This window comes from Dendrobium catenatum, unplaced genomic scaffold (genome assembly GCF_001605985.2).
Source record: "Dendrobium catenatum unplaced genomic scaffold, ASM160598v2 fragScaff_scaffold_334, whole genome shotgun sequence".
NCBI classification, from domain to species: domain Eukaryota; kingdom Viridiplantae; phylum Streptophyta; class Magnoliopsida; order Asparagales; family Orchidaceae; genus Dendrobium; species Dendrobium catenatum.
The window spans coordinates 3,501,405-3,519,315 of NW_021318796.1; the positions used below are offsets into that span (position 1 = coordinate 3,501,405).

Here is a 17,911-nt window from a genome sequence, read left to right on the forward strand (position 1 = left end):
CAAGCTGTAAGTAACGCTCTCCAACTTAATAGGCTGTGGAGAACAATACACTAGGACTGGCTAGGTTATCATGCATGAGTGATAGACTTCGTTTGGGACGGTTTTATTACTGATTTTTAAAGTAACTTTTTAGTATAAAAGTAAAAAAATTTTAACTAAAAAACTGCTTTAAGAAGCAGTTAAAAAGCTGTCCCAAACGAAACCATAGTGTCATTAGTCATTACTCGATTATGTTTAAAAATATATAAGGGTTAACAATTCTATAATAGCTAACATTTTATTTGCTAGATGAAATCATAGATTTTGAATGGGAAGTTTGACCCAATGATTAGAAGGAGAATGACTACTGCACATTTGCAATAAACTAAATTGTAAATACAAAGTGTAAAAGTTATGGAAGGTTATAAGCTATTCGATGCTGCAAAGATTAACAGTTTGAATAAACCAAGAATAGTTGTTCGTAAAGTTGAAAGATCTAATCATTTAGATGAATGGAGTTAGTGATAAGATGATAACTTTCAAGAAAGGGTGATTGCAATAAGTGCTCATGCAATAATGAAAATTTATTCCTTTCAAGTTAATTATTAATATTGATATTGTACTATTGTAGATGTTGTTAAATACTTATTTTCCTTAAGGAATGAATAAAGTTTGAAAAAATATTTCCATCTCAGCTTGGTTCTGCTTGAGCTCTGGCCTTCCTACTATTGGTTTCTGTTTCATTTACCCTTAATGTTTTTTTTTTTCTTTTTTGATTTCCCATCCTTTGACTACATAATGAAGAAAAAAGATTCATATAGTCAATCCCACCTGGTGGGATAAAAACTCGTTGTTGTCAGTTTCCCATCCTTAGTACCTTTTGTGTTCGCATCACTTGAGAGGACATTGCATAGAATTTTAGACCTTTACTTTTTGAGACCAAACTTAATAAATATAAACATAATGTGATTTGTATGAATATGATTCATATCACATTAACTAAGATTATATATGTATGAAACAAGTTATATCATGATGTAAATATTTGTAGAGATTTGATTTTATGTATCAATTAATGTAGTAAAGCTATCTGCACAACATATAGCATTTTTTGTGGTCATAATTGACAAACTAATGATCTTAGTACAAATTTTTATTATAAAAATGGATATGATGATCCAGTCCAAAAGACTAAATTTTATAGCTGTTAAAGCACTCGCCCACTGTCAAATTACAAGGTCATGTATGTCAGTTACCACAATGAGAAGAACCTCATGACCTGCCTTTATACTTTTGTCACGGATAGTTCAAATGTTGCTTTTTTTTAAAGATCCCTCACTTGCATGAGTATATAGCTGATGGAATTGGCCAAATAGCAGAATTCTTATGTTATACAAATTACACTATCATAAAATAGGTCTATCACAGCACAAAATTAGACCATTTCCGGTGATTTTAACCGCCACAAATTTCCTTGTAGCGGTTATAAAATCGCTGCATGCCTGCTGTGATTGCAATGCGCTGTAACGACATTCTACAGCAGTTTAATGACCGCTGAGGAAGACAGAAAGAGTGCGAGTTTTAGTAGCGGTTTTAACCACCACAATCTCATAGATTTAATGCGGTTAAAACCGCCACAATAAACTCTAAAAAATGATTCACATAATAGTGCTCCGGACTAGGCCAGACATGTTGTTGGTTGGAGAAATGAAACAGTTTTTTTAATGAATTCAATTCATATCAATTATACTCCCCAAATAAATTTATACATTTACTGATTTCTCTACCTCATGTCCTCATGCGTTATATTAACATTGCTAAAAAATTCATGAAATTGTCAAATTTTTTATAATTCTCCTGAGTGCAGCAGTACTCTCTCCTGTTGTTATATTGCATTTTGCTCTCTTTATTGTCTCCTTGTCCCGGCTGAGCTCCGGCATTTTTGTACCATCCTGTAATAAATAAAATGGAAAAATCCCTCAAGTTTCATTAAAAAAGAAAACAGATTTCCTGGCCTTCCTTGATACTGCCAAAAACGTGGAGGTTGGAACTACGAAGGCCTGTTTAAAAATCCAAAGAATCCAACTCTCCACCCGCACTCACCCGCTCGCCTGCAATGCGGTTGAAATGAGATCAATTTCTAAGTTATCGTGCAACCGAAACAGCTGGAGGGGGAATATATAAATAGAAGCCGACCCCCAGCATTTTCCTTTGCGTTGTAAGAACTGAAATCCCATTCCAAGCGTCTATCTTTAACCTTCCAGTCGTTATCACCTTTATCATTAAACTCATATTAACGCCCAATTTATTATTATTACAATGCAGCAATAACAAAAAAATAAGTTCTAGCGAGGAAAATTAAGAAATTTTCTTATTATTTTTACTATGTTTCTTACTCATTAAAAATGTCATTTAATGCCCTTTAACAAACTGCTCAAGTTTTCAAATAATGATAAAAAATGGTGAATAGGGTATACATGTTATTCATATCTTTCATTTTGGGATGCGGTAATTTGGACAATTAAAAAAGAGAGTCATCTTCCGATTGATCTTCCGGTTGTTCATCAGTAGGAGCAATCCAGAAGAGCGACATCGACAGAAGCGGCGGCTTGCTCTCAAATGAGAATGACGATGGCGCTGCGGGCGACGTAGATCTCGGCAATTCACCGCCGGCACTGAGGATGTTGTCGTCCTCGGAAGCAGGGAGGTTGAGATCCAAAGACATCACAATATTTTCTTTCTTATTCTTGGCTTCCTTCTTCGCCTCCACGGGCTCGGGAAGGCTCGTCTGCCTGTGCCGTCGCATGTGTCCGCCGAGGGCCTGACCGGAGGAGAACACTGCGCCGCATGTTACACATTCGTGGACTCTTGCGGCCTTGGCATTGTTTGAGTTGGGGAATGAATTCATAGTTAATTGAATCGAATCCTCTTCAATCTCCCCTGTTTTCTTTTCTTTAACAGGCGTGATAGGATGCTTCTTATGGCTTGTCCGGTGGCCGCCGAGCGCTTGGAAGGTTGGGAAGCATTTATTGCACGTCTTGCAAACGAAAAAAATTACTTTGGCTTTGCCATTTGGCGCGACTGTCTTGCTTTTTATCTTCTTCGGCGGCGGGCCGCCGGCGAGAAGTATGAGGCAATTGGCCATGTCCTTCTCCTCCGAGGAAGACGAAGAAGTCGGAGCCATAGTGACCGGAAACTGTTTCTTCCGCTTGGTTCTCCTCCTCTTGATGGCGTGCGGGACAACTATGGCTTCTTCCCCAGCATCCATTGGAAGAAAAGGAAATCCAGGGGAAGCAAGAGTGAATCACACAAGCCACGGCTTATATAATGCCTGCACATAATGTTTCCTCTTTCTCACAACCGAAACAATTTGCTACCTTAAACAGTAACAGTTAATTAGGTTTTGTTTGGGACGTTTTTCTTATTACTTTTTAAAACAGTTTTGTATTATAAAGTTATTTTAAGAATTAATGAAAATGCTGTCTCAAACAAAACTAATCTGTCATCCTTCTTTTTTAACCTCACTTTAATTTATTTAGGTCTGATTAAATATAGACAGCAGGGAATAAGAAGGCTAAAAAGGATTAACAGCTCGAGATGACGAGGGAGAGAGAGAGAGGGTCATAATAATGAAGACAGTTTGTCCATGTGGAATTAGGTGGAATGGGAGAGAGTTGGAGTGAATATAGGCAGCTAGCTTGAGGTCTATTCATATTCTATTTTTGTGTAGTTCTCACTTGACACTTATCAAAGGTTTGTTAAATGGGAAGAGTGAGAGAAGGAGAATACGAATGAGATGTGGGGCTGAACTTGGCCCACCCATCACAAGCTTAACCTAAAAGATATTATAAAAAATACAAAATATCAAAGCACGTTAAAGGCATGATATCTACTTCAAAAGGAGCATCAAATTAGAACGTGAAGGCAGCAACGTCGACTGAGTAACTGCGTGAGGGATCGCTCAGCAGATTCGCCTCCTTTGACAGTGGCGTCATGGTTTTCCTTTTCCACACTATGAGTGATGGGGTTGCTCGTCTGGACCCACGTAAATTTTTTTTTTTTCCATTAGAACAGGGCGGAATCAGCCTTAATTCTTAGAGGGGAAAAATTATAAAAAGATAAAAAAATATATTTCTAACAAAATTTAAACAAGATATTATATTGCAATAAAAATTATAAGCTTTGCATTCTATTTTGCATCTTCTGATAATATTGCATTACAACTTCATTTGGAACTAAATCAAATACTTCTTTCTCAATATATAGAACTAGACAGTCGTTGAGCCAATCATCACCCATTTTACTGCGCAATCTATGTTTAACAATTTTCATTGCTGAAAATGCTCTCTCCACTGTAGCGGTGTCAACGGGCAAAGTTAATGCTAAAACAAGAAGCCGGTGAACTAAGGGGTACACGATATCTTTTTTAGCCTTAACAAATTGTTTTGCTAGACATTGCTAAAACGAGAGGCCGTCGCGGGCTGTTAGGGCAAAAAAGAGGAAAAAAGGGGCAAAAGCATTTTTTCAGAGGGGGCAAAGTACTAAAATGACCATCTATGTAATTAATTTTTTTTTAATAATACTTGGTTCCGCCAGTGCACTAGAATATGCGGAATTATCATTTCGTATAGACATATAGTTTGAATAGGGGTGTCAATATCTGACACGACCAAAAAATTCAACTTGAATACGGTCAAAAAATTTTAGGTTAGGGTCAACCCGTTTGTCAAACGAATCAGATTTGGATTGAACCAAAAACCCGAGAATGATCGGTGACATGAACTCTCCCATTGTAAATGTTAAATGAAATCCTGCTCGGGCCGCTTCCTGGTCGCCGCAGTCGCGATTCAATCGAGCCTAGCCGTTCGCCTCTCCTGTGGCCCCGCCATCCCGTTGTCGGCGCTCGGTCCGAAGTCAAAACCCTAGGCTTATCTTCCACGCCTCCTCCTCGCTAGAACACGCCATCCCGACTTCCGCCACTCCATCTACCGCCGACTCTCCCACACACACAATTGGATCGTCGTCAATTATTTGTCACTCATCTTCCACGACATCTCAGAAGTCGGTCACGACTTCCACTGCGAAGCCCTCACAGCCACCGGGGAAGATGGACGGCGCCGTCTCCTCGACCTTTCCAGCTTCCGTGACGAATTCGGGCAGTCCTCCCCGTGGGACTTCACAGCCTTTGTGTATAGCGGATGGCAGGTCATGTTGGGTTGACCCAAGTCTGAAGTGGGTTGGGCCAACTAGTATCGAGTCAATTCTGGATTGGATCCGAATCCGATCCGTGACCCAATTTTGACAACCCTAAGTTTGAATTCCATCTTAGCAGCAAAGTATTTATGAGAATTTGTTCATTCGTTTTATTTATTTTTCTGATTAAGACCGCATTTAATTTGTGGAAAATAACAATTCTAAAAAGTGCTTAAGCTGCAAGTAGCAGTGTTCCTACAATTGAGTAAATGACTACACTGGTGCATAATTATCTTTTTCAGATAATTAGAATTAAGGCTTCATAGTAGTTTTTTTATGCAATTTTTTTTTTTTAAAATCAAAAGTTATCCCAAACAATCTAAATCTGAATGGAACGGATGAAATTAGATGGAGAGATTATTCTGTACGGACACCAGATGGAGAGAAACGTTCTGTTTTGTCTCTTTGAACAGTGACAACATAGTAGTGATTCACAAAAACAAATTTAACGATTCTCTCTGTTCGATATCCGCAGAGCATAATTTCAGAATTAGACGAATAGACAATGATAACAGCACAGATACAGTTATTGATTCAGCTATAAAGGATTCAAGTCAGTCAATAAGATATCTCTCTTTATTTCGGCTATTTGGTTAGGTGTAGATAGAGTGGGTGATGAACTTCATGTTAATTGTGTACGCCATACAATAGTGCACGCCACACAATGACAATGACAATAGTGCACGCCATACAATGTATCTTAGGTTTGATTTGACTTGATGAGACAGCCTGAGATTACCATAAAACTAGTTAGAAAAGAGCAAGCAAAATGACAACGGCAATAAAGTAAAATGCTGTAAATTAAATTAGAAAAGAGAAGAAGGTCCACGCACCGAGTAGATCAAATTGACTGGGACGAACTGTAAGGGTGGCGAGTAAGGAAAAACCATTCCCTAACAACTGCTATGGAGCAGGAAAGAATCATATTTAGGTTTCCTATGGGACCATTTTTTTTGCTATTTTTTTTAATTCTTTTTAAACAATGATGAAATATAATAATTATATAATTTAACATAAATTATTGCTAATTATTTAGATAAAATTTATAAATATACGTTATATAAAAAACTCACATTATAAAATTATATATGTTGCGGACTAGAATATACGCGGCGATAGAGTTAAAACATTTTCGTCTCAGCGTTATATGGATATCTAGCACACAAACAGATGAGAAATAGCAACATCCGGATTTTTACGTAGAAAATCCCGAAAGGGGAAAAACCACGGGGCCACGCCCAGTTGAAAGAGTTCCACTAGTATTTGCTTGAAATACAAGAGGCTGACTCGTCCTTAAAATTTTGGACGATCAGATTACAATGAATCACTTCAAGATTGAAAATCAGTTACAACGTCGGGCAGAGTTTTGGCGTCACTTGGAGATCGGGCGGAATTTCGGCGTTACTTCAATGTTAGCAGAATTCCAGCGTCACTTGGGCAGAATTCCTGCGTCACTTGAGTGTCGGGCAGAATTCTGGCGTCAATCAGGCGTCGAGCAGAATTCCGGCGGTGGTTGTGGAGGAGTTTCTTCTCTCCAATCATTCTCTTCTTCTTCTTGGTTGTGTCCCCTCTCATGAGAAATGAGGGGTTTATTTATAGATATTCTGGAGTAGCATGACTTGTAAATAGGTGAGAGATCAGAGGTAAATAGAGAGTGGTCGTATGGACGGCCGATATTGAATCCCTTGATTGTGTATCATTTGTCAGATATTTGAAGGTCTTAATGATGTCGGAATTTGGTGATCTTGGGCTCGTTGGATTCGTCTCGTCAAGCCGCTCAATTCGACTATAAGAACGTCATATTTGGAAACCGTTTGGTAACTCAAATTGTGGTTTGAACTTTCTAATAGCACTTCGGATGCTTGATTTGGACTCGGCTCGGATTGAGTTGATTTTAGTGTCGTTGAGTTCGTATTTCCGAGACGCTCAGTTTGCCTGTAAGTTCACTGAAATTGGAGTTCAAGTGATCCCGAATTTAATTTTTGAAGTTTCCAGCTTGATTTTGTCTCGAGATTTGTGCCCGATCAAGATAATTTTTTGATGATACATCAATATATATATAATTAAATATATAAAAATTTAAATAAATATAAATTAAATATTATTAGCTAAAAAAATAAAATTTCCCAAAACATTTATTCATATCATAATATTTGATTATTCATAATATATAATCAAATATATTTAAAAATAGATAAAGATTAAATATTATCAATTAAAAAAATAAATAGTATTAAAATTATAAAAGTTAATTAAAAAATATTAAAAAAATATGTATTATATAGTGTATACATGAAACTGAAGGTAGCTTTTTATTTTGTTTATTACCACATCACTTGTGAAGTTTTGATTTTTATATTTTATATAAATTTTTGCTTTTATTGATGAAAGGAGCTCATATGGAGTAATGGAACCATATGAGAATGTTGGAGTAATATTTAATCATATGTATTTAATACTTATTTAAGAGTTTTAATATATAATATTTATATTAATTGATTCATATTAATATTTGTTTAATATTAAATAATTTGTTTAATTATTTAAATAAAAAAAACTTGAACCATAGACTCATTCGCCGGTTCAGACTGGTTTGATGCCCAATCGGTTTTAGGCTGAATCCGATCAACCTTCATATCATTTCACCGCTGAATCGGTCGGACCAGCCAGTCCTGTCCTATTTTTAAAACCCTTAGTTTTTTTGTAAAGTTTTTTTTTTTAAAAAAAATTGTTTTAAAAATCAACAAGAAAGTTGTCCTAAATGAAACCGTAGACTTCCTTTGAGACAGTTTTTTTTTTTTTTTTTTCTAAAACCATTTTATAGTACAAATATATGCTTTTAACCACTTAAAATCAACTTATAACATTCGTTAGGCGGTATTTTTGCAGCGGGAACCATATTGATATGGACTTGAGTTTGGCCTTTTTAGCCCCTCGCAACTATCTCACTTATTTTTTTCGTTGTCAAAGACTTCCTCGACGTTCATATGCCACTAGTCCCATCGCCATCGAGATCCCATCATGATTCCTCTCATGTTTCTTCATCATTGAGAGTTTGTCATTAAAGCGAGAAACATTTTTGAGGGCGAAGTGAGGGAATGGTAGTTTAGTAAATAAATAAGTTTAGATGTTATATGTGTAAAATATGATAGTTTGAAATATTATGTATATAAGTCATCTTTTATTATTTTATCATGATTAAATTATAAATATTTACAATATTTTTATAGCATCTGTAAAATAGGGCTGTTCGGCAAGCTACTCAATGTTCGGTTCGATTAAAATTCATTTGTGATCGTTTAATTAACTAAACAAACAAACATGAATAACATTTTAAATGCTCAATCCTTAAATAAACAAACTTGAACACTAATGTGTTCGGTTCATTTATGTTCACGAACAACTTCATTTGAAGTTCGTGAACAAGTTCGACATTAAGCTCAGTAAAATGCTCGAATGGAGAGATAGGTAAGCTTCATTTAAGAATATATTCATATAGATTGATCATATTTTCATTTTAAATAGACAACTGCTTTTATTATAAATTTAATTTTCTGAACAAAATATATTGCACATTTGTCCATGTTTGCTAGATTGTTTGTTTAAGATGTTCATGAACAAATTTAATGTTTGTTTGCTCAATAAAATATTTGTTAAATACATTCATGAACATAGCTCATTCAGGCTTATTTGTTTAAAGCTCGATAAGCATTAAACGAATCGAACATGAACCGAACTTGAACTAAATATGAATACCCTTGAATTAAATGAACCAAACATGAACACAAACAATAAAACTCGAATCAAACGCGAACTGAACTTGAACAAGTTAATGATAAAAAAACTCAAACATGAATACTCACATACTCGGCTCGGCTCGGTTCGTTTGTAGCCCTACTGTAAAACAAAATAATCAAATGATTTCATAACTTTAAATATAATATGCAATATTTAGAGTCAGCCATGATAAAATTAGAACAAAATGACTGGTAAAAATTTTCCTCTCAAAATATAACACTTATTCTTGAATTATAAAATTGTTGCTCTTTTAATACTAGTAGGACTATCAAAATCGGGTCATGGGTCGGGTTCGGGTCAACTCTGTTTTTGCAAACAGGTCAATTTTTTGGACCCAACCCAACTTGTTTTTGTAAACGGGTCAGTTTTTTGGACCCGAACTCGACCCGCTTCTGGTACATGTCAACCCGACCCGACCAGTAAGGCTATGGCGCGATAGCGGCTTCCAAAGAGATGCGCAGGTGGGCGACGGTGCGACGCGGGCATGCGAAGCTGGAAGACATGCTGGCGGGCGACTCGGGCAGGAGCGGTCAGCCACGGGATTCCGGGTCATGCTCGAGTTTCCAGGTCAAATAGAACCCGACCCAATTTTTGAAATGGGTCGGTTAATTGAATCCGAACCTACCCATTTTACAAATGGGTTGACCCTAATCCGGAATTTTCTGGTCATGTCAAATATTGACACCCCTAACTAAAAGACAAAACGTTATATATTGCAAAAGGAATTTATAATTATTTGAATTATTATCTTGCAAAATAAAATGCAATACCTTAATTAAAAAATCTTAGGGATCATAAAGGAGATGCTGTTTTTCCTTTCTTTTTCTCCCCTTAGCATGTTAATGTTAGGGGGAATGGATGAACTGTGGATGAATGCGAGAGTCGGTGTATTAATTAATGGGAAGAACCGCATATTCTTTGCGTAATGAATATATAGTTGTTAAGTTCGGCATGGTTGTGTGAGGCACGAAAGTACCTGCAGCTTTCTCATTCTCTCCCTATGTCGTGCTATTTATTATAATTAAATGGAGGTGCAAGTTGACAGTTTAATTTTTTTTATTAAAATTCTAGTTTAAGAAGTAATAAGAAATCGTCCCAAATGAAACCTTAACCCACCGATGCTTAACTCAGTTGGTGGGCGTGCTCGGTTGGGAAACCCCCATCCCGAGTTTGATTCCCTCGAGCAGCAGTCGGCCCTTAAGTGGGGGCTCCAAAGAGCTGGCTATGAGTTTGTGGCCTGGGTGGCCCATTAGTCAGGTGTGGCAGCAGACGGTTCCTCGTCAAAAAAAAAAAAAAAAAAAATTTCACACTCATAAAAAAAAAAAAAAAATGAAACCTTACAGCTCTTCAACACTGCTTTCTATATAAGGTGTAGCTCTCATCATTACTAGCCATTCGATTTTCGGATTTTGGTGTCTTTTGGGACACTAATTTGAGACCATAAAATTAAGCATTTAGGTTTCGTTAGAGAGATAAAGCAGTTTTATGGTATAAAATTTTCTAGTTTAAACTTTTTTTTTTTATTAAAATATTGCTTTAAAAAATTATAAAAACTGTCCCAAAATGAAGCCTTAATACTAATAAAAGCATCTCAACAAAATAAACTTGGCTGGAAGCCATGCTGCTAATTTAGAAAGCGGCGAGCGAGTTGGGTTTGATCGACTTTTTATTTAGTTTGATCGAACAACTATCCAAATGAGTCTAATTAGATTTAATGGCCTTAAGGAAAACAAAATTAAGAGGGGCTAACAAAACCAATAATCATTCAAATCGTAGCCAAATCGAGACCACTTCAACTGGCCTTAACAGGATCAAATCAGTTGCAAGGGAGCAGTCAAATTGAGCCAGTTGGTGCTAAACATTGGCAAGGAGTACATTGTCAGCCTCGATTATCAAAACTCACCTCATTTGATAGTAGTAATAAATGGATCAAATTCAAGTCTTCTCAAAATTGTTATAGCTTCTACATTCTATCTTATCAAGCACTTTTTGTATTGATATGCCGATGAGCTAGGAATATTATTTTTTTAGCATTCTTTAAAAGCATCCATTTGTGAAGAATTACCTTAATTTATTTTAGTTAAACACCCCTTATATTTTGAATTTTCTTAAATTAATCCTTTGCATGTCTATAAAAATCCTGGTTAAGTTTCCTTATGTATTGAAGGGATTCATGTTCATATGAAAATCTTACCTCTAGGGGGATAGTTCCACTAAAACTCTTGGTGAGCTTTGGACACACTTCTCTTCGTTACATTCATAATTCAATTAGTAAATATATCAACGTAAATGTTATTTTCATCACATTTTGCTAATATTGATTATTCTATAATCGTGTTATCTTCAAATTATTAAAAGAGTTTGAAATACATGATTGATATGAAATCTAATATTTAAGCTTATAATTTATTGAGAAGATGCCAGACATATTTGTCATTTTTATGGATTTTAAATTTTGGATTGACTATAAGGAATTGAAATAGTAAGTTAAGTGTTGCAGAGATGAGGATGCTTAGGTGGATGAGTGACTTGACCCTTTGAGATAGGATATGAAATTAGCATATATGTGAAAAAGTTGGAGTAGCTCCAGTGAAATATAAGATTAGAGAGAGTCGCCTTAGATGATTTGGTCACATTAAACGAAGGCCTTCCAATGACCGGTTAGGAAAGTTGAGGTATTAAATTTGACTTATGTTAAGAAAGGTAGAGGTAGACCTAAAAAGACTTGGTTAGAAAATATTAGAAATGATCTTTCTTTATTAGATTTAAATGAGAATTTGACTTTTAACCGGACACAATGGCAAAAAAGGATTTATGTAGCCAACCCCACGTAGTAGGACAACGGCTTGATGTTGTTTTTGTTGTATAAAGAATTGAATAAGATGAGAATGAAGAACAAATACTCATTGCCTAGGATTAATGATCTTTTTTATTTGTAAACAACTTAGGAGCAATATTTAGTGGTTGTGATGGATAGCTTCAATTAGAGGTGGCATTGCTAAGTCATGGTTACAATTGTGCACAAATGGTGGTTCAAGCTATTTTCCCAAATAGAATTAGTTTAGCTCAAATGGAGAATGCAAGATAATATAGATTAGACAACAAATGCAAGTAGGGTTGAAACCAACATTTATGTTCTATCAAGATAGTATGTTGAAGTTGTAAGATCGATTAACTGTTGGATGTTATAATATTCTTCATTAATAGTTAATTTACGAGGCACATTATTCTCCTTATTGATAAATTTTAGGAATACTAAGGTGTATCAAAGTCTTATAAAACTCTGTTAGTGAAGATGATTGTAGGCTTGATAGCCTTTTGTGCAAAAAGGTGATTGATTTGCTAAATGATTAAGTAGAGTATTGAAAGTACAGTGACATGTAGATAACTTCATAGATTCTTAAAATGGAGTGAGAATAGATTGCTATAGACTTTGTCATCAGCTTATTAAGATCTCGTCAGTAGCATGATATTGTTTGGATGATCATTGATAGGATCACCAAGTTGGTTCATTTTCCACCCAACTATAAAATTTATTTGGTTGATAAATTGATAAAAGTTTATATGAACGACAATGTTTGACTACATGGCATACTAATGATAATTATGTTGGATTGAGATGATGACTTCATTTTATGACTCTTAAAAAAGGTGTAAGATTTCTTGATGACAAAGTTGAACTTGACCACAATCTAAAGGTTAGTGTGAGCCCATCATTTAAATTTTAGAAATTTTGTTGAAAGTTTGATATATAAGATATGAGATATGAGAAATCACCAATGTGCATCTTTAATAATATGGTTTGAGAGTTTCATTAATTACAATCTCACTTTTATCAAGGTCCTTTGGCAAAGCCATTCTGTGACAGGGACTGTTTGAAAAGTTGAAGAAGAGATGCGCATCAAATAACAAATGTTTGAATCTATTTCTATAATGAGTTTGGATTTAAGAAGTCACATTCATTTAGATAGGGTGCATGTCTCGCTTTAAAAATAAATAAACTTTGTTGAACACAATGAATTCAATTAAGTTGTGAGGACGAAGGGGGTGTGATCACCTCTTATATTTTGTAGAGAAAGTGAAAAAAGATTTAATGATTAGTATAAGTGAAATTATTTAGAACTCCAAAATTAAAAACAAATGTGGCGGAAGGGATATGATTGAGAAGAGAGATATAAGGGAGGGCATTTAACCTTCCTCCATTATTTCTTCCTTCTCCTCCCCCATGCTCTTTTTCTCTTCCGTTCTATTATTCCTTCTTGTTATTTTTGGTTGGTGATGGATTGCTGACAACTGAAACAACAATTTGGTGGGGTTAAGAGTTCTCTCAATACAAGGATCTTATAGTTGTACCAAATTATAACAGAAAAATATTTGTGGCATGAAAAATCAAAAAGTTATATTAGGATAATTATGTTCTTACTTAAATAAGTTCTCTAATTATATTATAAATTTTGTGTTATGATGTTTCAATTGTAATTTGAGAAAATAGTTTGATTAAGATAATAATTTGAAACTAAGGTAATTTAAATTTAAACATAAATTAGTACATGATCATTAAATTCATAAATCATTCAACAAATTATCTAATACTGCAATTGTGTTCCTACAACATTAAATGGTTGAGCTATGATTTCTTTTGATCACTTGGCCCTCGGTTTAATTGTTTCTCTGTTAGCAGTAGTGAGTACTTTTAATCATTTCATCCCTTTCAAAGATTGAGGCTTTTTAACAATACTGCTATATCTTTTTTTTTTTTTTTTTAATAAAACCCTTAGAGGCCTACACATTAAAGCACAAGAAAGTTACAAGTCCTTAAAGAAACTTCATCTCTCTAAAAGTGCGGTCTTTGAAGAAAAAATTACGAGCAAATGGTTCTACCTATTACAATGAGAAACAACAGAAAATAAAGTAACAAAACTAAGAAAACAAGGATAAAAAATAGCTCGACAAAGCAACATGAAGATCTTCAATCCCTGACATGGAGCCAAATAAGCCACCAAAAGCAACCTAAAAGATTTGGATCCAAAAGAGAATTCTACAAAAGGAAACAAAAGAAACAACCCAAAAGCCAACAAATTAACCATCACCCAACATCCAACCAAAGAAACAACACTAGAAACAAACAACCACAAGACTACTTCCACACACACCAACAACCAACAACAGCAACCCAACCACAATACACTAAGTTCCATAGAGAAAACCTAGAAACCCCATCTACAGAGTCAAACCCAAACCACAACACCTAAGACAATACGAAGAGAGCAAAAAACAACCTAACCAGACTGGTCAGCCACCAACCGAAGCAACACCAAACCCAAAGGCAAAATCGATAGAGGGGGGCCAAGAGCACCAAAGAGAAGCAACAAACAAAACCAATTACTTCATTTTAAACTTCCTCCTACCACTTTTTCCACTCCCACGAGAAAATACTTTTTCAACAATGGGACCCACATTCAAACTATACATCGCTTGGAACTCATCGACAGAGTCAACCAAGTCATTCCCAACACCCCCGCATGGCTAATAACCATACCCAACCCATCAGTTTGATCCAAACAACTATCCTTTAAATTCAACGACAATACACCTATATCTATTTTATTGTTTTTGTATGTTATAGGGCTTGTTATTACGCACTTCCACTTTAACATTGATTACTCTGCAAATAAAATACTTTAAAATTTATAGCGAAACTTTCTTGTATCCTCTTGAGAAAATTGACAAATTATGATAGTGTATAAGTGTTAAATTTTTTTTATTATAGTTTTGCTTCTCTTAAAAGAATATCTGAAGCCCTCTGAGTATTCTACAAATTTTTTTTATTATGGTTATACATTTGTAATTGCATAAATTTTATTTATGTTTTTTTTTTTTCAAACTTGTACTTCTACAAAGGAAGATTTAAACACAGTAATTTTTTGTAGAGCTAATGTTCTAATTTAGAAATTTTACATATTAAGTTTACCCATCTTAAAAAATTGGCTGTATCCGCCCTTGTGGTGAATGAATCCCAAATTTGTTAGAGCAATTTATCCTAAGGGAGCTCATCAATCACTTGATTACGACCAGGTGTCACTGGGCAAGTTAGGATTAATTATCCAAGTATTAGAGAATTGATTTGATTTAAAAGTTTCCCTTCACGAGTTTGCACTAATCAGTCACTATTAAAATCTTCTCTGAAGAATCACTTCTTTTATAATTATTTTAAAAAAATGCTATGAATTATATCTTAAGCTCTCTGGATATACATACTTGAAAGTTCTAATATAAAATAGTTTCATAAATTTTCATAAATATAACAATAATATTTTCTAACATTCATCATTTCAATACCAAAGAAACTTTTAATATCAAAAGTAATCTTTGTTATAAACCAAATTGTTGCGTCCTGGAATATTCGCGGCAGTAGAGAAATATATGTTTTAACGTCTTAGCATTGTACGAAGATCCAACACACAAGCAGATAAGAGAGGGGGTGAAACATTCATAAGAGACACCAGAGTTTTTACGTGGAAAACCCCTGAAAAGGGGGAAAAACCATGGGGATTGGCCCAGTTTGAATGAATCCACTAGTATTTCCAGTCGATTACAAATGATGCCCTTCCTTTAGAGAAGGCCTTGTATTGATGTAGCAAATATACATCATATAGATTGCATTACATGGTAGGAGTTACATATACATATTTGTTTGGTCGGAAGGACAGTAGTCGGCAGGAGACCGAGGTCAGAAAGACTGTTGTTTGTTGATGGAGGTCGGAAGGACTACAGTAGGCGACGGAGGTAGAAATGACCATAGTCGGCAAGAGACGGGGGTCAGAAAGACCGTTGTTTGTTGATGGAGGTTGGAAGGACCATAGCAGGCGACGGAGGTCGAAAAGACCGTAGTCGACAGTATTCTGGGGAGAACTATGGGAATCAGGTGGTGGCTTGGTGGAGCTCAAGGCCTCAAGTAGTGGTCCGGCGGAAGTATGGGCCTCACGTGATGTTCTAGTGAAGCACACGGCCTTTGATGATAATATGGCGAAGACAAGGGCCTTTGGCAAAGGTGAGGGCCTCTGGCGAAGGTGAAGGCCGCTGGTAAAAGTGATGGCCTCTGGCGAAGGTTAGGGCTTCTGACGAAGGTGAGGGCCTCTGGAGAAGGTGAGGGCCTCAGATGAAGACGTCAGGCCTGAAAGTCGGGCCTTAAGCAGAACGTTGGGCCTTCAGCAGAACGTCGGGCCTGAATGCCGGGCCTTCAGTAGAACGTCGGGCCTGAACATGTCACGCCCCAAGATCTAACTTGGAAAGAATCTCAATTAATTTCTCAAACAATTTACCAGAGCTATATAAACAACAAATAAACAGTCTATAAACATCTATAGTATTTAAAACATCAATATACAAGTCGATCCATATTTCAAAAGTTCATGTACAATACTCAGGAACTAAACTACAATCACAAGTACAGAAATCTATCCTGTCCTGAGTACAAAATAATCAAAATCATCAAAAGAACTAAAACCTGTAGATCCGGATCAATTTCTATCTTCTGCTCCCTTGCCTTGACCTGAAAATGTCAACCACATATAATGAGCTTTACAAAGCCCAGCAGGTCACCTAATACCTATAACTGAAATCAAAGCACGGCGATGCTATCAATATGCATGTCAGTCAATCAAATCCATATCAGTCAATGGTCAATGAGTCTATGCAATACTGAAATTCATAGTCAATGAAACCAGTCAATGCAGCAGCAGGCAAATCGATAAATCAAGCTCAATTAATACACGTCAATCTCGAAGAAATCCGTACACAGAAGAAAATCAATCAATGTGTCAAATCAGTCGTATCGAATCAATCAATCAAATCAAATCAAATATATGCTATCTAGTCAATAAAATCAATCGGAAAGGCAATACGATAAATCTCAATATATCCTATCAATAAATCAAATGTAGCAAGTCAATACAATGCAGAATCAATAGTATCAATAAATCTATAAGCAATATCAATATCCATATCCAAAGCATCAATGAATCTAACAATATCTATATCCATTAGAACCATATCAATGTCAATAATCAATAGTATCCATGCTCAATGATCAACAAAGAAATCGATGAAATCGTATGAAATCACATAATACAGTAAATCCAATCAAATCAATAAAGCAAAAATCGATAAAGCAGTAAATCCGTATGCCAATACAGTAAACATGCATTCGATACAATAATATTGAACAAGTACAATCAACTGGCTATTTAGACATTTTTTTTTTTTTTTTAATTTTGTGCGTTATTGTTCAGCAAGTTTACAAAAAAATCTTGTATGAATTCTTGAATGAACTTGCAATGAGCTTCCTCCATCACTGAAATTCTAAATTTTACAAAATAAATTTGTTCACCAAAAATTTATGAGGTTTTTTAAATGTTATAAACCAAATAAGCATTATAAGACTCATTTGAGATATTTTTCTTATTATTTTATTTTTGAGATAATATTTATAATTTTTATTTGATAATTAATTATTTATTAATTTTAAAAAATTTTATATTAAAAAGCTATTGCCTAGAGTAGCTTTTAAAAAATTTCTTTCACCATAGAAGTTTTGTCTTTTTTGATTATTTGCATAGAAAATATAGCAATAATATATTTTTTTTTAGAAATTTCTGTAATTAAAATTTATTTTTTAATTAGAATGTTAAATTAATTTTTTCTTAATAGCTTCAAAATTACTTCTAATCAAACCCGATATGACTTTCGTAAAGGTTCACAAACAGGAGAGGCATCTGACCCAGTCGGATCGGACGTAGGTCCGATTAACTAATTAATTAAGTGGTCCAACGCAAACCTTCCATATGTCGTCACGAATGCTTGTCATGTTAAATGTCGGCAA

At 35.1% G+C, this 17,911-nt stretch overlaps 1 protein-coding gene across 1 annotated transcript; it reads right to left on the bottom strand.

The window, feature by feature from the left end:
• Positions 1 to 2,337: 2,337 nt before the first annotated feature.
• On the bottom strand, positions 2,338 to 3,328 carry LOC110099948 (zinc finger protein ZAT5-like). Its single transcript, XM_020827288.2, has one exon. The coding sequence runs from the start codon at positions 3,245 to 3,247 to the stop codon at positions 2,501 to 2,503; it is 747 nt and encodes a 248-aa protein (XP_020682947.1). The 5' UTR covers positions 3,248 to 3,328; the 3' UTR covers positions 2,338 to 2,500.
• Positions 3,329 to 17,911: the final 14,583 nt, after the last annotated feature.

Excerpts from the sequence above, each read along its gene's own strand:
- LOC110099948 (XM_020827288.2), bottom strand. The coding sequence starts at position 3,247 with ATGGATGCTGGGGAAGAAGCCATAGTTGTCCCGCACGCCATCAAGAGG.